Raw genomic sequence first — 27,856 nt, 5'->3', positions numbered from 1 at the left:
GTGTGTATTTTTTTTTCTCCAAATAGATCACACAGATAAGCAGAGAATGATCTCAAATTTTGTGGAAATTTACATTTGATGGACTTGAGATTAAATCTCAAGCTAAATAATTATTGTTACTGATCTTAACAAGAATTAAGAATAAACCATTTCAACACAAGACCCATTATCAAATTATCAAGTACTTTATTAAAATCAACTCATAGATATTATCCAATATCAGTTTCTTATACATGACTTTCAGTTTTTATAAGGAAATAGTTTACTGTATAGCATAGATAGTTTATATTAAGTTCTATATTTAGGGAAATTGGTTTTTAATTTCAAAAAGACTAACCTGAGTAATGTTTCCAAAAAGTTTCCATTTTTTGGTGAGTAATGAGTAATGTGCAAAACCAAACTTGCCAACCACAGCAATATTCTGTCCAAGTTTATCAATAGCTGAAAACTGTTTAAAAAAAAATTAAGAACTCTTTGCAAACCTATATACTTTAAAAGGCATATAGTGATTAATATTGGGTAAGGTAAACAGACTTAATAAGTGCTAAATATAAAATGCTAAATTAAAAAATTCAAATATTTCTAGTTATAGATGACAAAAGTAGATGTTAATGCACTAGTAATGTGTAATGTGTAGAAGATCATGTACTACATTTTCACTCTTATCAGTGTTCCCACTGAAAAGCTCAATTCCCAGAAAGCCTCTTGCAACAAATGCTATTCAACAAAGTTAACATCAACAAAATAACAACTCACCCGTATAGGCCAATTGCTTTCTAGATAGGTACTGGAAATCTATAGAAAATAACACATCGGTTTGGTAAGATTTATGAAATATACTTAAAATTTAAAGCATTAATTTATCACAATGAGATTCAGCTTCCCAAGAGTGGCTAGTAGTAGCAGAGCACTTGGAATTTACCATTTATATATGAGTCAATATTTCTCATCTCATGTCTTAACCAGTCCAAATTTCTAGACATCAGGCTCATCAGGCTTTCTTCTTTTTCCTTTTTCTCCCCCACAATGCTTTTTTTTTTTTTTTTTTTTTTTTTTTTGTAGTACTAAACTCAATAAATACAGACCGATGAGATACTTAGAAGCATCCATGAGGGTAGTCATGAACTATGCAGATGAGCAGTTTTGGTTTGCTAACATGAATCATTTTCAAACAACCTTTTCAGATAAAATTACAGCTTCAGAAAGAGTTTTGATTTTTAATGGAAATACTTCGATTACACTTCTGATTAAAAAAGCAATGCTTACAAAATTAAATAATACAAAAATGTAGAAAGTACAAAATGAAATTGTTGCTAGGGACAACCACTAGTTAGTTTTTATTCTGTCTCTAAACAAACACCTGTAAAAAGGTAGAGTATGTTTAAGCTACTATTAGTCTATTGGAATGTTCAATTTATTCATCTATAAGAACTCTTAATACATATTACAGATATTAAGTTTTTATTTTCAACATCAGTGGTAAATGTATTTTCCCATGTCTGTCTTCCACCTTTGTACATGGTATCCTAGTATCATTATAACAAAACTCTTAAACTTCAAGAATCCTCTGTGGGATATAAATGTGGATTAAGTAAATTCTAGCTGTACTGAGACTCTTGTCTCTATTAGCCCACTAATTACGCAGTTTTCACAAGGAGTTGGTGGGAGTGGAGTGTGAATTAGCAGAACAACAGAACAAAGGAAGAGTTATCAGCTCTGTAAGAAAAGCTTCAATTTATTCATATTTATTTTAATCTTAGTAAAAAGTGTCATATATTTAAAAAATAATTCTAAATTAAAAAGCCATGTGAAGTGAATCAAATCTAAGAAAACTGTGTAATGTGGAAACAAAATAAAAATCAAGTAATAACAATTGCTGAAACTATTTAACCTTGATGAACTATGTTAGACTTCACTTATCTAGTAAATCAACTAAATTAAATAGCTGTTAGTACATTAGGAAGTTCTTAAACCTCAATATTATTTGTGCAAGCCTACCTTATAGAATAAAAGATAACTGTCATTGATATATGCTGGAAGAATGCTTAACTTGAATCTTAACAGATATGCTATACTGTTCAGGCTAATTAATAAAATTCACTATGATGGGCAAAATTAGTTCAGAATAATGGTAAACTTGAGGTAATAACATGGTGGTAAAATAAAAGTTAAGAGCATTTTCTTTTCTTTTTTGCAGAGCCAGGGTTTGAATCCAGGCCCTTCCACATGCTAGGCAAGTGCTCTACCACTGAGCTATATCTCCAGCCCCGATTAAGAGCAATTTTTATCTTTTTATTAGATTGTAAGCAAAATTCCTTTTTTTTTTCTCCAATTAAGAAAACAACTATGGTTACATGAAGGAGGATATAATGGATGTACTTGAGTACAATTGCCCCTGTTATCCAAGACGCTCAAAAAAAAAAAAAAAAAAAAAAAAAAAAAAAAAAAAAAATTCCAAACTACCCAAACTTTGATGACTGTGTGAAACATCATGACTGAGAGGGTACTACAGGAGCTGGGATCTCACTGCAAAATGGTTTACAACATAAAGTTCCTAATCATGGGAATTCAATGTTAAATCTTAGCAAATGACTGTACTCCAATGAATATTTTATAGGCAAAAACAATTCTTTTTTTTAATCTGAAAAAGTCTAAGAAGTACCAGGTGCAGTAGTGCACACCTGTAAGCACTTGGAGGTTGAGACAGGAGGATCATGAGTTCAAACTAGCCTCAGCAACTTAGTGAGGCCCTAAGCAACTCAGCAAGATCCTGTCTCTAAACAAAATATAAACAAGGGCTGGGGATGTGGCCCAGTGGTTAGGTACCCCTGGGCTCAATTCCTGCTACCAAAAAAAAAAAAAAAAAAGTCTAAGAAGTACCAAAAAATTGCAAATGGTTTATTTAAAACTCAAGATATAAGTTTAAAATGAAGATTTATTTTTTCATGTAGTTTTTTTTTTTTGTCTGAAGATCATATAAAATACAAACTAGAACAAAAACTTGTATTTTCCCTAGTAGTCACCTTTATTGATTTACATGTCATCTGAACTCTGAACTCTATGCCTAACATGAAGAACAGGAAATGGCAGAAGTAAGTAAAGAAGTAGCTAATGAATAATGATGAAATACAGATCAAGAACACACATTCAGAGTTCAAAAGTCATGCCACATCACTGAGAAACTGAGTGAGTGCTAAGGTACAGAAAGAATCTCTACCCTTCTTATTGTAGGATTTTCCAGTCTCTTTTTTTTGGTGGTGGTGGTGGTGGGAGTTTTTTTTAATTGGGCATTTAACCCAGGACTTCGCCATGCTAGGCAAGCATTCTACCTTAAGCCACATCCCCAGCCTCCAGAGTCAGTCAGTCTGTCTGTCTGTTGGTCTGTCTCTCTCTTTTAAAGTTATTCTTCTAAAATCCTATCTCCTGCCTAGACTACTTTTGGAACTGGTAAGGTTATGAAACCCAGCCTATTAGCAGATTTGATCTATGCCAAATACCACTCCTAGTACACTTGATACATATTGTAGGATAGCAAATTATTTGTAAGTGAAACAGCCTTTGGGATCCACAGCTGACACTCCTAACATGGTGCCTGATACACCACTGTTACTTATCTCCCACATTTTGTCTAAGTTATTCTTTCCAAGTAGTTAGAGCTAGTTAATTAAATCCAACAACCTCAGAATACTGGATAATAAAGATTATTGCATCTTTCAGAAATCAATGTTTACATTATATGAAATACTGAGCATTAAAATAAATGGCATCTGAGAAGTAACATAGCTTAAAACTAGAAGGTTTTCATTTTTTAAAAAATGTTCATATTGTGCTCCATTACTTTCTAAAATTTTAACTAAGAAAACTCAGTTAAAAAAACAAAAATAAATAAAAGCATGCTTCACTGTCAGCTACAAACCCTGCTTCTGACAAGGATGTATTTTTTATTTTAGCTTTAAAGGAAAACACAATGAACATAGAATCTTCTAATGAGGAAGTTAAGGAGTACAAGATAAGGCTTAAATAAGCAAAAAATCCAGTATTCTAAGTAACGAACAGAAAAAGCAGTAGAATTAGTTGGGGCTCATTAGATGAACGCTAGCTATACAAGAAGCATACAAAGTATAAGTTACACAAACAAATAACTTTGATGGAGGATGTGATCTTATCCTGGAAAAGATATGTTGAAAGGGCAATTAAACCAGGCACCCATGTTTCCTCAGAGTCATCATTACTGGCTTTAAAGCCTAGAAGGTAAAGATTTAGCATTATAAAGACGTTGTAAAGCATCCTACTGAAAGATCACCATAACTGTGCATTGAATCACTGGCTGGAATGCTAGCAAAGTATAAGGCAACTCCAAATAAAAACATAGCCATATAGGTAAATTCTAAGTTTTAGCCCAAGATTAATAGTATATGATTCAACATTTAGTACCTAAATTTGATATACATTAGACTTCTTACTTTAATGTAGGTCACAGTAAAGACAGGTCTGCCATTATTCTGTTGTGTGATCTTGGGTAAGTCACATAACTTCCCTGAGCTTTGGTTTCCTCACGTATAAAATCCAGTTGGATTATATGATCTCTAAGGTCCTTCCAGCTCTAAAAATTCTATGAATCTATCACAATTTAATTGTTTTGGGAATACAACTGTAGCCATGTTTTCAAGGAAACTGAAAAAACAAGTTAAACTCAGGTTTAAAAAGTTCATCTTTCTAAATATTTTGAGTTATCTAACAGAAAGAATCATGCTACTACCTAAAGTCCTAAAAAATCAGTGCCATATGCTTTTCTTATTGGATACTTCATAGATGGCTAAGAATCACTGAATTTTTGAGCTGGAAGGAAATTCAGTTTTGTTATTGCCTCATGGATTTTGAGTTCCAGACCTACCTTCTTTGATCCTCTGCTCTACTTGGCTCTCTGGTAACACAGACCTGGCTAGGCAGAACTGGCATTGATGCTAGGTCAGTGTAGAATGAATAGTTCAAAGTATGGGGAAATGAAAATAGCAGAGAAATGGCTATAGGAGAGAAGGGAGCAGTGGAAAATTTTAGTCAAGGAAGTAGCTGATGCAGTTCTATTTAAAAATTGTTACTAATTATAAAATGGTATGTACATTGTTTGATTCTATGTTTATTAATGTAAATTAAATACATTTTCAATGTAGGAGATATTCCTCCTTTGACCTTTCACATAATGACCATTTTTCTGTCTTTTATTATCTCCAAAGTCAACTGAAAATAACTTGAAAGCTGAAGTAAGCTAGTAAGGTACAAGTACAGAGAGCAGAAGGCAAAGAATTGTGGAAATAGAAAGTGACTAAAGTAAATTCATCCAAGAGTAGGCTCCGATACATTGTGGTATCAAAGGAGGAAAGAAAACATTCAGGACTTTGAACTTATACATGCAAGTTTCTTTTAAGAAACTTTAATTTATTGAATTCCCCAGTTTAATTTTAACTATCATCAAAATTCAGAATTAATCTTCATGTTAAATGCCAATTTATCAGAATTACTAAAAGAAACTGCTAAAAAGTGATATCAGAATGAGTGAATAATTTGGAAGATTAAATATTAGTAAAATTATTAACAAAGTTTTAGAATGATCATAATTTTTATAAATTTGGGTACACTGTCAGATGATTAACCTTAATATGGACCCATCAGGATTATAAGATCAGCTGTAGAGGGTACCAGTCAACACTGCCACTTTCACAGTGAGTATACTTTTACCTATGTAAATACATAGAGCTATCTTATGTAAAAAAGATCCTGAAAATAAAATAGTTATCTTCAACGAGAGGGCAAAACAAACTTCCAGTTCTTGAGAGTAATGGACTTAAAAGCAGGTGAGGATGTACTCTGTATCAAATGGAAAGAAAGACGACAAGAGGACAAGAACATAGAAAAGCAGAAGAGTGATGTGACAGTCGAGAAGGTTAAAAAGATAGTTTTTCTGAAGTAACAAATTAAATACTTAAAAAATCTGTTCCAAGTGACATCTTACCAAGAACTGAATCACTAGTAATCAGTAAATAAACACTTACCTGTACAACATGCCAATGTCGATGTCCAAGTAAAGTGCTTAAACCCTGGGACTCTAAACCTCCATCTGCAAATGGGCTCCTTTCCTGACTGGGCTTCTGCTGAGAGTGTGAAGAACTTCTGGGATTCTGGGTCTGTGAGGCTTCTCCACAGTTCAAGTACAAGCGATCCTCTCCCTGAAGCAACACCTGTTCTTGGTTACTCTAGATAAGGAAAGAGGAAGATGAGGAGCAAAGGAGAAAACTGAATAAAAATTAAGTAACACATCAATTTACTTCTATTACAGAAAACGTATTACCTCAATGTTAATTTTCTTCACAGAGGACAAAGACTACAATAATGATCTCAGTACAGTTACATTTAGAGAGAACAGGCAGTGTTTTAATTATTATTTTCCAGTGTTAAAACCTGTTAAAATCTGTTTTATTATATAGTTGTAATAAGTTTACAACTGCTATAAAAGAACCTACCTAACATTACTATTTCCAAATGGCAATTCTAAGAGAGATTTTTAATCTGAAAAACTGAATATGACCACCCATTATTTAGTTTACAAATTAGTTTTACAGAAAGTATTCATCAATCATTTTAAGAAAGGGTATCTGGTGGAAGACATTTCTTTTTGTATGCTTATCCATGTGCTTACATGGTAACAAGATGGTGTACATTAGGAACAGGGATAACTGGATGCTGGAGGATCTTCTAAACCATGCGGGTAGAAAAAGAGAAGCCTAAGCCTATAGTTTTGGGTTCAGAAAAATCTGATCATAAAGTGAATGTTTAGTGTCAAGGACTGTGTATGGGTCTAAGGATAACCAGACATATAAGGCAGTTTCTACTATTTAAAACTTTGTTCTGGTTTTCAATTAAAGGGCCAGTGTACTCCAAAGTAGTAAGATTCTTGGGACCCTATCCCTTCACTTTTCCATTTTAGTCTAAATGCTATACTGACATAAAACTCAAGGGCGCTATTATTGTTAAGGAGGGCAAACACTCTGTTCTTATTTTTCTGGGGTTTCTTAATTTTAAACTGCAGTGATGGGATCTCAGATCTGGACTATTTTTTATAGTATTTTTCAATGTATTGTAAATTTAATTAACCCATTTTACCAAAAATCTTTAAAAAGCCCTTGATACTAAGGTAATAAGATAAGCACTCCTAACATGTAAGCTATACTACTATTATATATTAGCAATATATAATATTAATATATATTATTTCAGATAGGCATGGGGAATTTATAATTTGGGACAATGTTTCCCAAAGCAGGTTCTTAGACTTACTTTTTTCCAAGTGTTCATTAAGAGTTGATGGTTGATTGGGCATGAGGAACACTGTCTTTTTTATTTTTATTTTTTTAAGTACTGGGGATTGAATCCAGGGGTGCTTACACCCCCTTAACTTTTTTTTTTGAGAAAGAATTTCACTAAACTGCCCAGATTGATCTCAAACTTGTGACCTTCCTACCTCAGCCAGGCATGCACAACTGGACCTGATTCAACTGTGCTTTTTTAATATTCCAACTTCTAGATTTTCATGATGCACATGAGCATATTTGAAACTCTAGAACCCTACAATAAATAGATTTCTACAGCTTTGTTTTAAAGTCTTTATTTCATACCTAGGTAAAACTGGAACTTTTTTTTTTTTTAATCCCATGTAACTGCTAATATTTTTAGTAAGTAGTGTGGTGAAACATACTTTGGTAAATTCTATTCAGATTAAGACTAAATTATTCCAGTTATTCAACATATAAACACTGCTTTCCCACTTGTGACCCTATTAAAAAAAAGAATAATACACCAACCATGCCCCAAAACCCAACAAACAAATAAAAAACCAAAACTATAAAGTATGTTCAGAATGATTTTGGTATAAATTTATTGTAAAATGTAAGGATCACAAGAATATGCACAAAAAAAAAGGTAATATGCCAATTTTAGGAATATACTTGCTGTCTATAGTCATGAAGAAAGTTCTGGAATTCCAATTGGAAAGAAACTAAAGAAATTGGAGTTTTAAATACACTTACCATACAAGGGTTTACAGTGAGGACACTCTTGATAAACTGAAATAGCAGAATGCTGGGCTGTTTAACTATATTTCTGAGGTCAGATTCAATTTCAATGTGTTGAGAACCAAATCCACTGATTACCCATAGGTGATAGCCTTCTGCACCCCAGCTCTTGGAGAGAGGATGGGGGAGAAAAAAAGTCAAAGCATTAAAAGGGACTTGTTACCCTTCAGTCAATATCTCCAATAACCAATGAGCATTATTAATGACTTCTGAAGGTTGGAGAACCTATGACAGACAACTCGAACAAGAATGATACCTTCTACTACATCTTAGCTATCTTCAGAGAAATCACTACCACTGTCCTATAATTAGAACAGTCAAACAACTAAATGCCATTCTTAGCTTCAATTTCAGGATCACAATCCTAAGGAATACCTATTGCTTTCTCTAACTTCTCCATTAATTGAATTTAGCTACCTCTTAAATACAAAAGACTAGTGTTTTACATAGCGCAAAAAACAGTGTATTGGAAGTTGAGACTAGTTTTCATTTTAGATGGGTTTTTGTTATATTATCTTGGCCATGCTATCTGGTTTATTAAAATGTTTCTTCCTTTGTAAAATGAGAAGCTTAATAAAATTCTCCAGGTACATTGTTTTTATTTTTTTTTAATTTTTAGTTATTGGTGGACACGATACCTTTAATTTATTTTTATGTGGTGCTGAGGACTGAACCCAGGGCCTCACACATGCTAGGCAAGCATGCTGCCTCTGTGCAATAATCCCAGCCCTCACATTCAGTTTTAATACTTAATACATTTCATGACAGATTTTTTGAGTGGGGGGGTACTGGGCACTGAACTTGGGGGCACTCAACCACTGAGCCACATCCTCAGTCCTATTTTGTGTTTTATTTAGAGACAGGGTCTGAGTTGCTTGCTTTTGCTGAGGCTCATGGGAACTCATGATCTTTCTGCCTCAGCTTCCTGAGCCACTGTAATTACAGGTGTGCATCACTATGCTTGGCTGAAGATAAAATTTTTAAAGATTAGTTATTCTCAATCTGTAAGCCAAGAAGATGGTAATAGTGGAGGTGGGAGGGGGACCCATGAATTGTTGCAAAATTACAAGAGTTTAATAGAAGTTTTATGTTTTCCCATGATAAACCTGTAAAAGCTTGTGGCTAAAATATTAACTTAGCAAGGCTGACAGCACTGTTATATTCCATTCAGAAGCACGGACTTGCAATTATAAAAATCCTCTCTGGTGGAAAACTTATTTTTAAATATGGAGGTGGGCTATAATCCCAGGAACTCAGAAGTCTGAGGCAGGAGGATTCCAAGTTCAAAGCCAGCCTCAGCAACTTAGCAAGACACAGACTCCAAATAAAAATCAAATGGGCTGAGGATGTGGTTCAATGGTTAAGTGCCCCTGGGTTCAATCCTTGGTACTCTAAATAAATAACTAAATAAACAACTAAATAAAATATATAAATAAAAATAAAAATAAAATATGGAGGCAGGGAGAAACAGCAAAATGGCTCCTTGGAGGTAAATGGTAACCACAGTAATTTTAACTCTTACCAAGATCAGAAACGCCTTCCTCTGTATAATAAAAGAGAAGGGTAGGGCTGGGGATATATAGATCAGGTGGCACAGCCCTTGCCTACCAAGCACACGGCCCTGGGTTCAATCTCTAGCACCATAAAAAAAAAAAAAAGAAGAAGGGTAGTGATAAGCCTCATAGCCGCTAATTCCATAAGGATGACACCAAGTGGGGCTATATAGAGCAAGAAAATGGTTTTATGTAAAGAGAGAGATTATATCTCATTGATTTCTATAGAAATTTGAAAATAGGTAATAAAAGAATTATTACAATAGTACTATAATTCTCTTGACAAACATCTATAAAAAGTTTTAAGAATGTGCTTGAGTAATGCACAAGTACAAGTACTCCAGGAAAAATGCTCGAAGTACATTTTACTTTATGTTAAAAGAAAGGAAGCCATGAGAAGTGAGCGCCTGTGAGTCACACAAAAATGGGAGGTATGCTTTGAAAACAGAAGAGCCTTGTATGAACAGTCATCTTCAGAAAGGCACTTAATGGACACATCTAAACAGAACTGAAAAAAATCAGGCAGCCTCCCAATTTAAAAAAAAAAAAAACTTTCATCAAAGTAAGAACTGTATAAGGAATAACTGCTAAGACTAAAATAACTTTGTGATTTCTATCAGACCAATATGAGAGAAAAAAAGAAAAGATATCTACATTCTTTATACTATGCCAATTTAATAGAAAGTACTTACCATAGAGCTGATCTTAAGGGGATCTTTTTTAGTACCATCAGACCTATAACTAAAACAGAATAGAAACTTAATTTAAGAGAGTCTTATGATTATCTATAATGCACATAGCATTTAGCTTTAGTTTTTTAGAAACAATATTTTGCTCCATCAAAATAGAAATACAGCTGGGTGTGGTGGCACATACCTGTAATCCCACTGGCTTGGGAGGCTGAGGCAAGAGGATCAAGAATTCAAAGCCAGCCTCAGTAACTTAGCAAGGCCCTAAGTAACTCAGCAAGATTCTGTCTCTAAATAAAATATTTTAAAAAAGAGCTGAGGATGTGGCTCAGTGGTTAAGTGCCTTTGGGTTCAGTCCCCAGTACAAAAAACAAACAATCCAAAAAACCACAGAAATACATAACTGCATGAAATAAGAAGCTGTAGGCTAATACACCTAGGCCTATCACTCAGCCATTTTTCTAGGTTCAACTGACTTCTTGACAGCATCATGAAGTTTGGGAAGGTGTATTCACTTCCTCAGGACTGTAGCTCAGGGTAATATATAAAGACAGCAGACATAGTAACCCATTACTATTAACCCGCTGGGTTAAACTACATTAACTCAAAGAGATTAAGTAACTTTTAACTTCCTATTTATTTATTTATGTACAAGGCTTATCACTCATACTGTGTGAGCAGCTACCTGAAGGCAGGACCTTGTGTGATTCATGACATGAGGTCAAATACACAAAAGGGGCTCAGTAAATAAGTGAATTTTTTTTCCAGTATTGGGGACCAGTGAGTTTCACTGAATGAACTATCAGTTTTAAGAGGGTGATGTTTGGAAAATCAATACATTCTGAACAAACTAATTCTGAACCTCACAAATTATTTTGAGGTAAGTGTCAAATAAGGCAAAAGGGTAATTACATGACCCAAGGTTTCTATATACATATACTGTCTGGGCAATAATGGAGTTATTTTATCTAAACTTGTCTTTATTGACTCACGCAAAATCTCCTCCAAGTGTACAAATCAGCTGGGCTCCAAACACACTCCACAAAGAAAGTCCTCCATATTCCCATGTCACTATTACAACACTATTGTCAGGAGACCATCTGATCAATTTAACAGCTCCTGTTTTGTTCCAAATGTCTGTTAAGAAATAGTGAGAAGAATTAGAAAAAAACAAATGATTGCTTCAGAAATACTTAGTACTTTTTATAGTCTATATCTTCAAACATAAACAAGCAGAAGCATCACTGCTTCACATAATGAGATGAATCCTGCTCATATAAGACTATTTAAAACAAGGATCACCAGTCTTGGTCTGATCTAATCAGGACAAATTCAGTGCACAGGTGACTATAAGAAGTGAAAGTTGTTTCTGGCCACTATTGGCTTGAGTAATCTTCAGTCTTTGGTTTGTGCTAATTAGCTTGTGTAGAACAGGGATAAGGTTGAAGCAAATACTTTATTTAGAGAAAAATATATGCCGGACTTTGAAAATGCTATATAATAAGAATGATAAAAATGCAAGGAGCAGGCCAGGTGCAGTGTTGCACACCTGTAATCCCAGTCTTGGGAGGCTGAGACAAGAGGATCATGAGTTCAAAGTCAGCCTCAGCAAAAGTGAGGCACTAAGCAACTCAGTGGCACCCTGTCTCTAAATATAATACAAAATATGGCTGGAGATGTGGCTCAGAGGTTGACTGCAACAACTGAAACACTGAAACAACTAAGATGTTGAATAAAATATTTAAATACCTCAAAATGACCAAAAATATTGGGACAAAATGTTTTTTCCTTGAATTTATCTGCTAAGCCCTGAAAACCTTGATTACCACCTCTGATGACTCAACCACGCAAGGGATAGGAAAGAAACTCAGAGTTTGCCCAACCAGGGAGTCTAATCAAAGACACCTATGCAAAGTTAGACTACAAAGGACTCTATCCACTGTATAAAAGCAAATGAGAAAAAAACTGCCTTGAAGAAGAGAATAGCAAGAAATATTTCCATGCTTCACCTATAGTACTGAATAAAAACTAAAGCTCCCCTGATAATCTGCAGCCACAAGTCACCCTTCACCCTGATTTGTAATTTGTGCCATTAATGTGGTTCAAAAAAATCTTCAAAACTACAAAGTTCAGTATATAAGATTGATGTGGTACTCTCAAGTGACTGGCAGAAATACAAATCCTCTCTGGTAGAAGTCAAATGCAATCCAGGTCTCAAAGCATTCACATAAATAACTTTCAAGAAAAATAATCAGCTTTCAGTCAAAAATCCTAAAATACATAAACAAATGAATGAGAACCTACGGAACTAAGTAGGAGAAACATACCGACAAAGTCTTCAGATATTAGAATTAATGGACACAGAACATTAATAATCATGTGTTTTATAGCTAAAGAAACAGAAGACTGAAAGTTGGAGCTGGAAGCCTAGAAAGGAAAAAACTAACTTTCTGAAATAAAAATAATTAAAAACACAATGGAGAGATCTAGTAGATATAAATGAAGACAGAATTGGTGAACTAAAGATTGATATGGAAATTTTTTCTAGACTGCAGTTCAGAGAAACAAAAGAAATTTAAAAATTCAAAAGCCAGGTTAGAAAATAAGAAAAAAATTGGGTACAGGGGTGCAAACCTGTAATCCCAGTGGTTCAGGAGAAGGCTGAGTGGGAGAACCAAGGTTCAAAGTCAGGCTCAGCAACTTAATGAGGCCGTAAGCAACTTAGTGAGATCCTGTCTCAAAATAAATGAAAAGAACTGGGGATGCAGCTCAGTAGTAAAGTGCCTCTGAGCTCAATCTCCAGTACAAAACAAAAACAAAAAACAAACACATACATGCACACACACAACACATAAAAATGCATAACACATATTAGAGTTTCAGGAAAAGAAACTGCAGGAGAGGCAATAATCAAGGATAATGATGGAGAATTTTTCTAGAACATATGAAAGATATGAATCCTCAGATCCAGCACATCTAAATCTCAAGCAGGATTAAACAAAATCCTTCACCATCCACATCACAATCAAATCACAGAACACAAAAGACAAAGAGAAACTCTTACAAATAGAGAAAAAAAGACTAATCTGAAAAGGGAATACTATTTGACTGAAGACTTCCCAATAGCAGCACTGGAAACCCAATGACAATGGAACTTCTTCAGTGAATATAAAGGAAAATAACTGTCAATCTATAATTGTATAACAAGCTAAGTTATAATTAAATCACAGGGTGAAATAAGCCATTAAGACCAAAATAAACAAAACAAAGTTTACCATCCCAAAAACTTCACTTAAAGAAATTCCAAAGGATATATATCAGGCAGAAAATGGTCTCAAAAAGAAGATACAAATTGTTAAAAGAAATGGTAGACAAAAATATTGGTATATGTATGTGGTTAGAACTAAGTCAACAAGAAAAGTTAAGTATTCTAATATTTAACTGAAATTTTAAGTAAGATATCTTTCTTCCTTGAAACTAATAAGATTTTTTATTAATAAGTTTGATTAGATTTTCACAGGTACATTCAACCTCTTTCTGACTCCTAACATCAAAGCAATTTGTAGTCTTATGATAATCACTTTTAAGATGGGAACACATTTAAACCTGTGAGGAAAACATAACTCAGTTTGGGAAAAGGCACCCAATTACTAATATGGATATAGGCATAGTACATTACAAAATTCAGAAGACATATAGTAATGAGATTATACTGCTGTTATATATAATTCTGGGAAGGAAACTGGACTTGACTTAAAAATAGATTCATTCATTACATGTTTATTATGTGTTTCTCACTAAACTGAATCAGCTTGGTGTAAAGTAACAGGAACCACTCTACACTCAAACTATATTCTAGGCGGGGGAAATTATAAGCTATTAAGTTCAGTAAAGCATTATAGATGCTAAGAAAGATGTGCAGAATACAATGAAACAGAGGAGGGAAGAGTATTCTAACTAGTTCATAAAAAGAGATTTAAACTATATCTGGAAATATGACTAGATTTCTTCCATGTAGAAATATGAGACATTTTAGACAGAGATCAGTGTGAGAGTCAAAGATATCAAACAGTGTGGAGGTATTCAAGCACGGAGGTATGCAGGCAGTTTGGTCAAGCTAAGTAAAGTGTAAGATTAGTTCCTAGCCTGTGTGCCAACGTACACCAGAAAGGGACAAAAGACTTACAGAGGTGCCATAAGATAATTTTCAAAAGAAACACAGTGATATACAGCATGTGTTAGACACAATGTAAATATCTAGCTGCAAGTAGTTTATAACTGCAATTCATTTTGTTTATTAATTTTTTTAAATAATTTTATTTTTACAGACTGCATTTTGATTCATTGTACACAAATGGGGTATATCGTTTTGTTTCTATGATTATGCACGTTGTAGATTCATACCATCATATACGTACATAGGGTAATGATGTCTGTCTCATTCCACCATTTTTCATACCTCCACTCCCTCCCATTTCCCTCTATGTAAAGTTCCTCAATTCTTCTCTCACGCCTTCTCCGCTTTGTAAAGATAGGTTTTTAGGAGCTGCTATAATAAAAAGTAAGTATTCTGTGAAAATCAATGTGAAACCAGAAATGTGGATGACTGTGCCCAAAGTTTGAGAGACTGTGCAGTGCCCAACAGGCATAAACATTCCATTAGTAAAAAAACTACATTTGGGGGACGGAAAGATAATAGAATAAAACAGACAGTATTACCCTATGTATATTTATGATTACATGAATGATGTGAATCTACATTGGGTACAACCACAGAAATCAAAAGTTGTACCCCATTTGTATACAATGAATCAAAATGTAGTCTGTAAAAATAAAAAAAATTTTAATAAAAAGGAAGAATGAGATTATTATTTTGTTTCCATTTACAGGAAATAAAAATTTAAAGGTGTGTGTGTGTGTGTGTGTGTGTGTGTGTGTGTGTTTGGTGGTACCAGGAGTTGGAACCCAGGGCCCTGTGCACACCAGGCCAGTGTTCTACCAGTAAGCTACATCTTTAGCCCTGTTGGTCAGTTAACCCAATACCTATTGACATCTACCTTCTCCACTTCTACTATAATGGCTTAGAAAAAGTTATCATTTCCAAGTTTTCTCTGAAACCTGAGGTAGCCAGGTGACATTTTATGGTCATAAATTAGATGAAAGTAGAAGACAGGTGGAGTAGGTAGGAGGCAGGGATATATCTGGGAAAGCTTTTGCTTTCTTCATTAAAAAGAAAAAAAAAAATCAGATATACTTCGCTCCAATCTTTTTTGGCTGTCTCAACTGCATAATGCTGGAACTTTGGAGCTACCCTTTGACCACAAAAACAATCAAATGAAGATCAGTAGAAAATTGCCTTTGGATTTTCTGCTAGTTGACAAAATAAATTCTATTTGTTTAAGCCATAGTAAGTTGGGTTTTCTGTTAATTCAGTCAAAAGCATCTTCAATGATGCAAAGTTTAGGCTTAATCTTGTGAAAAGCAGAGAATAAAGGGTTCGAAAATAAATTTTTATTTTATTTATTGCTATGTATCCAGCAATTAAAAGTGTCTAACATGTAAAGTATCTGTTTGATAAGTAAATTGAATTGGAAGACATAAAATAACAGAGGGAATAAAATCAGGTCAGAGACTGTGGCAAAATCCAGATAAGGAATACAGGGGTTAAAACTAAGGACAGAAAGAACTAAGTGAAAGAATAGAAAATATCTCAGGAGCCTCTCCTGTTACACAGAAATCTTTGGGTCACATAAAATCTTGTTACATGTTCTAACAATATTTACTTATAGCAGGTATCATTTGATTTAAAGCCAGTATTTGTTAGGCATAGCATTACCACTACAGTATCTGAGGTTTTGCTGTTCACATTTTCAGTTACCCAAGGTCAACTATGGTCTGAATGTATTAAATGGAAAAATTAAAGAAAGAAATAATTCATAAATTTAAAAGTGCATACTATTCTGAGTAGCATGATAAAATTTCACTGTCTTGCTCAGGGCATCAATTGTCACTTTGTCCATTATATCCACACTGTATACACTATTTACTCATTGTCACTTAGTAGAATCTGACTGTTGTGGTATCACAGTGTTTGTGTTTAATAATCCTTATTTTACTTAACAATGACCCCAAAGCAAAAAAGCAATAATGTTGGCAATTCAGATATACCAAAAATAAGTTGGAAAATGTTTCCTTTAAGTGGATAGGTTAAAGTTCTCAAGGAAAGAAAAAACATATGCTGAGGTTGCTAAGTTCTGGGACAGCAATTAATGTTCTACCTGTGGAATTGTAATGGAAAAATCTGTTGTTAGTTTTGCTGTTGCACATCAAAAAAAGTTATGGTTGGAATGTGTGATACATGCACTACAAAGATGGAAAATGCATTAAATCTGTGGAAATCTGTTTATGGGGCTATTCTCGGTTCAAAAATTGACAGCAACATGTTGCACCAGAAAGCACTGAAGCCTATGTGAAGACTTCAGAAAGTAATCCTCTTTCTGAAGTGATAATGATCCACTTACTATAAGTAAGGGATGGTTATACAGCTTTGTGAATACGTTTGGACTGAAAGATATAAATGTTACAGGAGATGCTGCATCTGCCAATGAAGAATTTGCGGATGCATTTCTGGCAGAGTTGAGTAAATTGATCAAGGAGAAAGGATACTGTTCAAAGCAAATCTTCAGTTGAGAAGAAAATGGGCTTTTCCAGAGTAAGATGCTCCAAAGAACCAATATTCATTCATAAAAGTGGGAGGTGGTACCAAGGCAGAAAACACAGAAAGGCAGATTAACTCTGGAATTAAGTGGCAATATCTTAGGGCATATATTTTAAGTCAGGCATGATGTCTAGAGCACTAAACCTCACATTCAAAACCAAAAATTATACTTTGAAAGACGGGAAAAGAGAAAAGCCACTTTCGTATAACTTTTATTTCAGTATATAATTGTTTATTTTATTATTATTTTTAAAATGTTTTAATTTTTAATTTTATATATTTATGGAGTAGATAATTCAATACATTTATATAATGTGTAATCATCAAATCAGGATATCTTTTACTATGCCTAAGTTTTTACCACTGGAAGGGTAAAAACCGTGTTGGGATGTATCCCTTGCAGATAGAGGGGGACCAAACTGAAAACATTTTAAAATATACTCACCAGGATATTGTTTTGCTGTTAGCTCTAATTTATGAGATAGCAGCATGGCTCCAGTGGTGTTATCTATTGTATAAACCTGCACAGAACCACTGTGAAAACAAACAAAAAAAAAAACTTAGCGAAGAAAGACAAATATAAATAAAGCATTTTATGAGAACTCTTTTATGTTCTGTTGATTTGAATATAAAGTAGAACAAAACTGTTTCATAAATAATTTCATGTCACCTCATGACTTTGCGTAGATGCATATTCTGTATTCTAGCAATTTCATTTCTAGATAAACCCCCCAAATTCTTGCCTAATATTTATTAAGAGACGTGTACATGTTCACTGGACTAGGTATAATTGCCAAAAACAAAAACAGCAAAACAACAAAACAAAAACCAACCTGAATATAAAACGATTAAGAAAAAATAAACTAGTATGTTCATATAGTGCTAATACCACAGAGCACTGAAAAAAAAAATGAATAAACTTTAGTCACATGCAAGGCAAGGAGCTAACAAACACAAATTTCAGATTAGTGACTGCACAGGTGGGGAAAGGGGAATATCAAAGAAGGGAAACCGAAGGCTTTGTTAGTACTAGCAATGTGCTGTTTTTTATGCTGGGTAATACAGATTCTTATTTTATTATTTTTATATATGCTATTCTGTCTATAAGGTATGTATAAATAGTTCATTTAAAAATATTTACAAGTATCAGACTTACAAAGGGTCATAAACCAAAACTAAAGTCTCTATATTACTTCTAAAAAGTGGCAGGGAAGGATTTTTCTGTTTATGGGGTTATTCTCAGTTAAAAAATTCAACACATACTCATTTTGGAAAGTGAGGTAGCTTATTAAGTTACATTACTTATGCAAAGTAATTAAAATGAAAAAGAGAAACAAATGTTCTTAAAATACTTTTCAGTACCAGGCTGCCTTTGCAGATATTAGGAAGACAATGCTTTATGAGTGCCAGAATTAGAAGAGAAGAATTAGAAGAGTTCGAAGGCTCCAAACAAAGAAATGATAAGGAAATGGAAACGTTAATTATTCCAATTTGATTAGTATATGCTATAAACATCTGTTGTAATATCACTCTGTACCTCATATTTATTTATAATTATTACACCAAAAAAAGACAACTTACTATTCCTAAAGCAACTAAACAAAACATCTCTATGATAGAAATATGGCTATTTTTAACAAAAATGACCAAATTTAGCATCATTAGTACTGGGACAACTTGACATTATTGTTAAATGATGCCACAGAAAGTACACATCATCAACTATGACAAAAATGTTTACCCAGAATCCACCTATTAAATATAACCACTTATGTTTAAGTGGTTAAGCCATTACATATAAAGGTAAAGAACTAGGTGGTTCAAATTGTCTATTGCAAAATGGTATCTTAAAAAGAAAGCTGGCTTCTTACAACTCTAAAGACACCAGCCACAACCTAGAGCTCAATGCAATTAATTCTGGTAAGTGTTGGCAAAACATGACTAGAAGCCACTGGTTTGTGTGTCACAAAGCTATGATTTAAAAAAAAATTAACTTCAACTCAGGATTATGCAGATTCCCAATTAATGAAACTGAGGTGACCAAGAGGCCATAAACCAAGATTATTCTAATAAAAAGGCAAATATTTTTCAGTCATGCAGGTTATAAGCTCACAGCCTAAGGCTCCAGAGCTCTGGATCCTATCATCTGGCCCTGCTAGATCCCTGGGTACCAGACCTGAACACAGGAAATGGAAGAACTGCACACTTACCACTACTGTCTTTGTCAGTTTTCTCTAAATGCTGTTCCAAACTTGTGTGAGCTTCTCAGTCATTTAACTGTATTTGCTCAGCAAAACCAGTTTTCAGGTTAGTTATTATAGGTGTTAGAATTGTTATAGGAAAAAGATAGGAAGATGACTAAAGAAAAATAACAACTGAATATAATTCATGAATCTTGACTGATACTGGTTAGAACAAAGGAATTATAAAAGAAATTTTGGTAACACCTGAGTTAATTTGTACATATTAGATATTATTAGGGTATTAGATATTAGGTACTTATCATTAATTACTCGTATGTGATAAAGACAGTGGGTTTATGTAAAAAAAATGCCTCTCTCTTTTGGAAACCAAGATATAATGCAAATGTCAACCAACAGAAAAGCTGACGAACTATATATATTCATACACTGGAACATTATTCATAAATCAATTAAAAATGATTACAGCTATTGGCAAGTACTATGGATGAATTCACAATGTTGACTGATAGAAACAAGCTACAAAATATAAAACATGATTCTCTAAAGTTCGCAAACAGGTAAAACTAAATTATTATTGGTTTTTAGGAAGGTTTACATGGGTAACTGAACTATAACAAAAAATAAATGATTATCAAAAATGCCAAAAATTGTTACTGAGTCAGGGAGGGAGTAGAGTTACAAATAGAAGGGAGTAGAGCTTATGATAGGCTGGCAATGTTCTATTTTTTGATCTAGTTGTGAACAGACAGATGGGTGTTTATATTAAAATTACTTTTTTCTTTTTTTTTGGTACTGGCGATTGAACCCAGTGGTACTTTATCTGAGCTATATCCCCAATCATTTTAATTTTTTCTTTCGGGATAGTCTCATGAAGTTGCTTAGGGCCTTGATAACTTTCTGATGCTGGTCTCAAACTTGCAATCCTCCTGCTCCAGCCTCCCAAGCCACTGGGATTATAGGTGTGTGCCATCATGTCTGCTACAATTATCTTTTAAACTTCAAGTATTTGGATTACATACCACTCTGTACCTATGTTTTTAATGTATAATATGAAAGTGAAAAGGAATATTATACACTCTATGCCAATAAATTTAACAGAATATAGAAACCAATTCCTAGAAAAAGATAACTCACAAAATTATTTAGAGAAAATGAAATCCTCTTAAATATATTTTAAAAACTAAATTGAATTAGACATCCAAAAAATTCCCCCAAAAGAAAATTAAGGCCCACATGGCTTCATTAGCAAATTCTGCCACATATTCAAAGATGAACAGAGAAAAGACATCAACTTATTTTATGAGACAAGTATAAGCTTGCTTAACTAAGAGTATAGGATAAATGAAAATGTACTTAATGAACATAGATTTTAAAATTTTAAATAAAATGTGAACTGAATCCACAAATACAAAAAAAAAGTGTGTATGTCTACATTTAACTCAGAAGCAATGTGTTGAGAACAAGTTAAAATAAAAAAAAGAGTTCTCACTTTACAAAGAGGTTACTGAACATGTAATCAAGGTGGTGATTTGTAATATGTATATTACTTATACTGATTAAAAACATCTTTGATACTTATTTGGGTGGAAATGATGTGGCTGGAGACCATGCTAGATGCATATGCTATAAAACAATTAAGTTTCATTTTGAGAGCAAAATAGAATTTCATATATACATCTGAAAAACTAAAAAAGCACTATACACATTGCAAGGCAGTATTATAACTGATATAATTTTTTAATTTAAGCTAAGGTATAAGCTCAAAAAGTTAGGCAGCTTTGCTTTTTTAAGGTGTTCTAGGTATTTAGACCCATGTCCCATACATAATAAGCACATAAAGACAATGGCTATATGAGTAATTGTATTCCATTTTATTTTTAAAACCTCTATTACATGAGTTAAAGTAAGAAATTGATTTTGCACCTAAGTTTTAAATATACTTGTTAACTAAGGCATACCTACTAATTTAAAGGTAATATTAACACTGATGTCTTCAAAAGGATTATTAACAAAAGAAAAAGTATCTTCTACTTTGTTGTTTTTTTTTTTTTTTTTTTTTTTTTTCTGTATTAGAGATTGAACCCAGGGGTGCTCTATCACTGAGCTACAACCCCAGCCTTTTTTATTTTGAGATAGGCTCCTGCTAAGTTGTCAGGGCTGGTCTCAAATTTGAAATCCTCCTGCCTTTGTTTCCTGAGTTGCAATGATTACAGGAATAAACCATTGTGCCAGGTTCAGGTTCTCTTTTTAACAATAGAGTACCTAAATTTTAACTGATTTATTCTTTTTAATTTCTAATTCAATTTTCTACAGTTAAAGAAAAGCTTGATTTCACAAATTAAAATGTCCAGCCTCTCAAACCTTTGTTTCAATCTAATACCTTTAGACTTCATATTAAGGGTAATGATAAATTATAATAAGCATGGTAAGGTTTCCAAGTGTGAAAAGACATCTTTTTAAATTTGTCCTTTTTAGTTATACATGACAGTAGAATGTATTTTGACATATCATACATACATGGAGTACAACTTAACTATTTTTGTGGTTGTACATGATGTGGTTATACTGGTCATGTATTTATATATGAACATAGGAAGGTGATGTCTGATTCATTTGTGGAAAGACATCTTAAGTCTAAAAATTTGTTTCTGATAATAACTTAAAAATTCAGAAGTCTATATAAATACCTTGCACAACCAAATGCCATTAGTCGATATTTGTTATTTACTGCTACACATGTTCCATCAACAACATCCTGGGGCCAAACTCCATGAAGCTGCTATAATAAAGGAAAACAGTTAAAGCTTAAAAAAGCGTTTCCCCAAATTTACTGTAGCCAGTATAATTCTTCTCCAATAAACGTGAAGTTTCCTAAAGCTTAAATGTCCCATCAGAAAGACCATCTGAATATTCTCCCTTAAAAACATCAAATCTTTTATCAGTTAGTTCAGTAAATATTCCCAAGTGAACTCAATCCAATACTAGTTAATAGAAAACATTAAAAATGAATATCCAATCTCAAAATTAAAATTAAGATAACCTGCTTATTATAATGTCAAAGTTTTGATAATAGAAACTGCATCTCACTTGTTCACTATTAGGGGTTTTACTTTATTTTTCAATTTTAATAATAGAACTAGACACTGTTTTATATAACAAAATGGTAACAACAGCACTGAGCATCAATTATTCACCAGTCACTATTTGAGATCCTGAGGATATGATAAGATTACAAACACATCAAGATCCCTACTTGTATGTCTGCCTTATATATGAATTAGTACACAGACAAGTTTAAAACCTTATATAGTATATTGGAGATTGGTAAATACTTTTAAAAAGTAAGGCAATTATGGTGAAGAGAGCACATGGGAGATGAGCATATTGAACAGATTTCCCTGTTCCCAAGTGCCTTGTGAAGATAGTCTTGGAAATAAACCAAGTACAAAGGCCCATTATAGTATAATTTCTGGCAGGATATGAGATAGCAAAAGCTTGTATGGATGAAGCAGAGTGAACACAGGGAAAGGAAAGGAGTATCTGAGGTGACAGATGTAAAAGGGGCCAGAATTTTAGGGCTTTGAAATCACTGTAAGAACTTTGTTTCTTCTCCAAGTTATAAATGGGGAACTCACTGGAGGGCTTAAGATTTTTTCAAAACCTTTTCTATTTTGAATTATACTGTTAGAGAATACACAAAACAAAAATGTACATCTTAATAATATCACAAAGCAACATTTAGGGTAACACTTATCAGTACCATAAAAACCTCAAGTAGTGCCCCTCCTGATCACTGTACCCTCACTCTATCACAAAACTCACCAATATCCAAACTGACAAGAAATCTTTTCCTTTAGACTATTACCACTTAAAGATGTTTCCATGTACTTTCTAATTTAAAGTTGCTTATGTTTTAATTTTCCTTTAAATTTTACATAAAATGGAATCATAACATGTATTCTTTTGGGTTTCTCTGTTTCACTCAATATGCTTGTGAGATCTATCTATTTTGCTGCACACAGCATTGTTTGTTCAGGTTTACTATACACTTAAACACTGGGTTTAGCTCATTGATCTCTGGTCTCCCCTACCCTGGTAATTCTTTATTATTATGTTACCTTTTGAAAGTCTTCAAGCATATTTTTAAAAGTTTTTAATCTAACTTTTCTGACCCTCAGCTGGACTTTTTGCCATAATTATCTAGTTCTATTGACCAGAGAAATAGTATAATGTATGTACTGTAACACATTAAGTGCCATTTTGTGTATTTCCCAATTATCAGTAATCTGTATTTTCTTGTAATTTATATTTTCCAGTTATAACACTTAATGTTCACCTGCTTTTCTTTTTAAATCCTTATTGAAAATTTCTTTAACCACATACCAAAAAATGATGAGAATAAATGAACTAACTTTAAAGTACTCAGAAAAATATTAACTACCGTTTCAGCCCAACTATTTTTGTTTTCAGTATAAACATTTAAGTTCCAAATAAAATTATATATGCATTTTGCAGAAACAGATTTTTTTCAAAATATTGACATTAAGTTATCAAAAATGTATTATGTAGTACCTCACTATTTGAATAAAGTACAGAATATTTATTAGGAATATTAAAGCTAAAAACAAATAGAAGAGCAACAATAATAATGCCCCTTAAACGTGAAATTTTTCCAGTTAAGACAGCAGACTAAAAATGAATATTTAGTGTCCATAACTCTGAGGCCCCAAACTTTCATACAAGATTTTTTTTCAAAAGCATAAACTAACAAAGACAAAGAATGGGAGAGAAGGCAGAAGCCTTAGAGAATTTTGGAAGCTGAAAAGCACACAGATGAGTAGAGTTCTCTACTGGCAGTAAAGAATACTGAGAAATGGCTAACTTTACATTACAGTGTACATGAAAGGCTTGGGAACTAAATTAGAACCAGTTTAAAGCCCATTTAAACAGCACCTGGTTCTCTCAATGCTTAGCAGCCATGATATACATGGCCTACATCCTAAAAGAAAACTGGAGAAAAACAGGACTGTCAAAGATAAAATTTACACCTTGAAAGTGGACCCTCTAGCCCAACTCTTTTATAACTAAAATTCCAGAATACTATGGGAGTCAGGTACACATCCACTGGAAAGCACTCCAAGACTCTTTTCTAAGGAATAGTGAAGAAAGAGAGATGATGGGATAGGAGAGGAGGGGAAGAAAAAGATGCAAAGAGAGAAGGTAATGAATCTAAAGATAGGGGGTTGTCCAAATAAATAACGAAGGAAGGTCATCCTGTGGTGAAGAACATATAACAAATCCACCAAAACTCAGTTTTCAATGAATCCAATTTTATTTTGGGTTTCTATCACAGCAGAAAAATCCATGTATTATTAACCATTAGCTATCCAAGGATCCCATACAAATAAAAGAGTAATGGGAACCCTCAGGGTGATGACGATGAAGACCCAAAAATAGAGCTATGTTAAAGGAGTATGGTAAACAACCAGTCAAGTTTGGAGCAGGCAAGAAGGCTCCAAGAGAAATTTATTTAAGAGGATGAAATATATAGAATACTTAATGTGTTTAAAAGAGGTAGAGGTTGGGAATGTGGCTCAGTGGAGGAACAGTTGCCTAGCATGTGTGAAGTCCAACATTTGAGAGAGAGAGAGAGAGAGAGAGAGAGAGAGAGAGAGAGAGATGTTTATATAACTGGTGGCCAGTCTTGAGTTAAGTGGTAAATACATAATAAACACTAAGCAAATGTAAAAAACTCTATTTCCCAGAGGGAGAGAAAATTTGCAGGAAATAAAAAGTCTTACCAGGGTTTATATACTGATAAAAATATAAACAATGAACAGTAACCAAATAAAAATGATAAAACTTCTCTGGGAAGATGGAAAGAATATGAGTGTGTTGGCAATAGGGAAGAGGGAAGTGAATGGCCATTTTTCATAGGAGAAAGTCAATGACACAATCTAAAAAGTGAAATTAAAGGAAATACTCAAAGTGGTAGAGGTAAATATCCAAATAACTAGTACAAGAATTAAAAGGCATATGCCTCTGAGAATGGAAATCAGGCAAGAGCAGAGCAGGGAGGAGGGCAAGAACCATCAATTTTCTTCAACATGTCTAATATAATTTTGTCTATGTACATTGTTTATAAATATATATAGTTAAATTAAAAAATTAATAACCCCTAAAGTCTTATATGAATAAAGAAAATGGGGAAGGATTTAATAACAAAGATTAACATTAATAAATGCAAAATAAAATAAATATTCAAAGTAAATAAGCCATACCTCTGCAGTAAATCTACTTGACACTGGTGTAATAAATCCAACTTTACCATCATTAAACACAACAGCAAATCCATCAAGTGTGGCACAGTATTCCATGTCTCTGATGTGCACATCTGCAAAGCCCAGGAATGAACCTACTGATGAATAAATAAGTACATGAAATTGGATTATGAGTATAATAAAACTATTACACTTTTGCTTGCAAATCCTCTGAGAATAGTTAAAAGGACAAAAATAATGACCTAATGACCTAAACGATTAAATTAAAATCAATGTTCATCCAAAGAAAATACCTAATTAGATTTTATCAAATATTAAACAACTGGTTCTACCTACGTAGAAAGTGTAACTACCTCTAGATGATTGCAGATCTACTGAAAAGGGTACTGTACAAAGATTAATGGCTTTCCTTCCATTTGTCATTCCTTCCCAGTGAATAAGATGAAGAAGTCCATCAGAAGTAGCAACCAGAAGATCTTCCAGCACAGACTGCAAACTGTAGGGAAATAAGTAACTTTTAAAAGCATGCTGGGAAAGTAATGAGTATGAATATAATTACTCTAGAAAAAGTTAATGCAAAAAAAAAATCACGACATCTCCATTTATATGCAATTTAGCTATGAATTTTACCTATGCATAATTCAATCTAGATTCAGAAATTCAGGGAAAAATGATGTACGATGGGCAGCCATAGTAACAAACTATGGTTAAAAACTAGAAATGCTGAAATAGCAAATTAGAAAACAGAAGCACAAGTGACAAATGACATGAAAGGAAAAGAGGAGGAGAAATCATCATAAAGAAGAGACAACGGGATGACAATCTAGAGTCATGGACTGTGGAGGTAACAACCTCTAGCAGTCCAAAAGAATTTTCAGTAATGATGGAAATGTTCTGCATCTGTACTGTCTTATAACAGTAGCCAATAGCCATATGTAGTGATTGTACACTTGAAAATTAATAGGATATATAATCTCTAAATCAAAATTAACAATGCTGCAACAAAACATGACCAGACATATGAATAGGAAAATGTGACTCAAAGTCAAAAGAAAAATCTATCAATATAAATAACACCAACACATAATCCTGATGTTAGAATTAGCAGATAATGATTTTAAAGATGATAAAGAATCTACATGAGAAGATGGATACATCATATACCTTGTCTAATTAAAAGTAAACAAAATTGTTAAAACAAAGGCTGATGTCAGTTGTTAAAGTAATAAATATTTCCATAAAGGATGATAAATATAGGTCTTGCCCCAAGCCATCCAAGTGCCACTAATGACTTCTTCCCTCATGAAAGATCTAGTAAAGGATTAATTCTTAGCACAGATCAGGACCCTATACCAATAACCCTCATCTTTTCATGCTACACTTCTTCTTAAATATTCTGAATATCAATGTTGGTTTTAAGTACATACAAAATACATTTAAATACACTCTAAGTTATATCCTCAGGGAATCTCTTCAATCACTGGCTTCATGAACTTTATAACAAGTATCTGGTATCCCAAATATGAGTAAGCATTTTTAAATTTAGGATTGCATTCTAAAGGATTTAACATGGTTAGAAAGCAGTATGATACATATATGCTGCAATGTGTACCTTGAAGTAAAGGAGTGTTTCTGATTAATCAAATATTATTTTATACATGTTATTATATGAATTATATAATGTACATTAAAAACTCAAAATGCTATTATACTTAATATTTAATAAGCACTATATACTATATAGTGTTTTCTTAAGTGCCCAGGATAGAGGAAGATGTGGAATAAACTGATATTTAAAAGTTAGAAACATAATATCTAACAGTTTTAACTGTAAATTAAACTCATTAAATGATAAACATTTACCTAAATACTATCTTCAATTACTAACAAAGATTGGATGCTTAACATTAATCTCTATATTTTTTTCTGAAATACAAAATAAAAGCAGTATTTTGGCTCCTACAAGCAACAGCCTAACAATTATCTGTAACTTTATTTGACTTATAATTGTGATACTGGGAGGGAAAATAGTTGGTTACAATGCCTTTCATCTCTACTCATCCATTTCAAAATTGTATAGGAAATTTCCCAAATTTCCAGCAAATATGTATTACAGGTGCTAAAAGCACTGCTCTGAAATGCAATCATTTTATTGGAATTTTTAGAGAAAACTTAGAGAATTCCAACCACCTAAATTTGTAGAACCTAGCACTTGATAGGTTTAAACTTGCACAAGTGGCAGAAATTCCTTTTTTCCTTTGGTGGGGTTTAGTATTGAAAACAGG

General features: G+C 33.2%; 1 protein-coding gene across 3 annotated transcripts in view; it reads right to left on the bottom strand.

Moving 5' to 3' along the window:
• RIC1 (RIC1 homolog, RAB6A GEF complex partner 1) overlaps positions 1 to 27,856 on the bottom strand; it is a 111,134-nt gene that overhangs the window by 19,450 nt on the left and 63,828 nt on the right. For 2 of the 3 annotated variants that reach the window (XM_079113003.1, XM_079113005.1), the window contains 10 exons: positions 25,925 to 26,067; positions 25,572 to 25,708; positions 21,978 to 22,069; positions 17,532 to 17,620; positions 11,361 to 11,505; positions 10,372 to 10,420; positions 8,082 to 8,234; positions 6,051 to 6,251; positions 757 to 795; positions 338 to 448 (listed from right to left, as the gene is read on the bottom strand). In XM_079113003.1, coding sequence (XP_078969129.1) covers positions 338 to 448; positions 757 to 795; positions 6,051 to 6,251; positions 8,082 to 8,234; positions 10,372 to 10,420; positions 11,361 to 11,505; positions 17,532 to 17,620; positions 21,978 to 22,069; positions 25,572 to 25,708; positions 25,925 to 26,067 — 1,159 coding nt within the window. The remainder of the gene's footprint in view (positions 1 to 337; positions 449 to 756; positions 796 to 6,050; positions 6,252 to 8,081; positions 8,235 to 10,371; positions 10,421 to 11,360; positions 11,506 to 17,531; positions 17,621 to 21,977; positions 22,070 to 25,571; positions 25,709 to 25,924; positions 26,068 to 27,856) is intronic. The other variant, XM_079113004.1, reaches the window with a different exon arrangement.

Source organism: Sciurus vulgaris (genome assembly GCF_902686455.1).
Source record: "Sciurus vulgaris genome assembly, chromosome: 15".
Classification (NCBI taxonomy): Eukaryota; Metazoa; Chordata; class Mammalia; order Rodentia; family Sciuridae; genus Sciurus; species Sciurus vulgaris.
The sequence above is the reverse complement of the archived record's forward strand: the minus strand, read 5'-3'. Positions and strand labels throughout refer to the sequence as shown.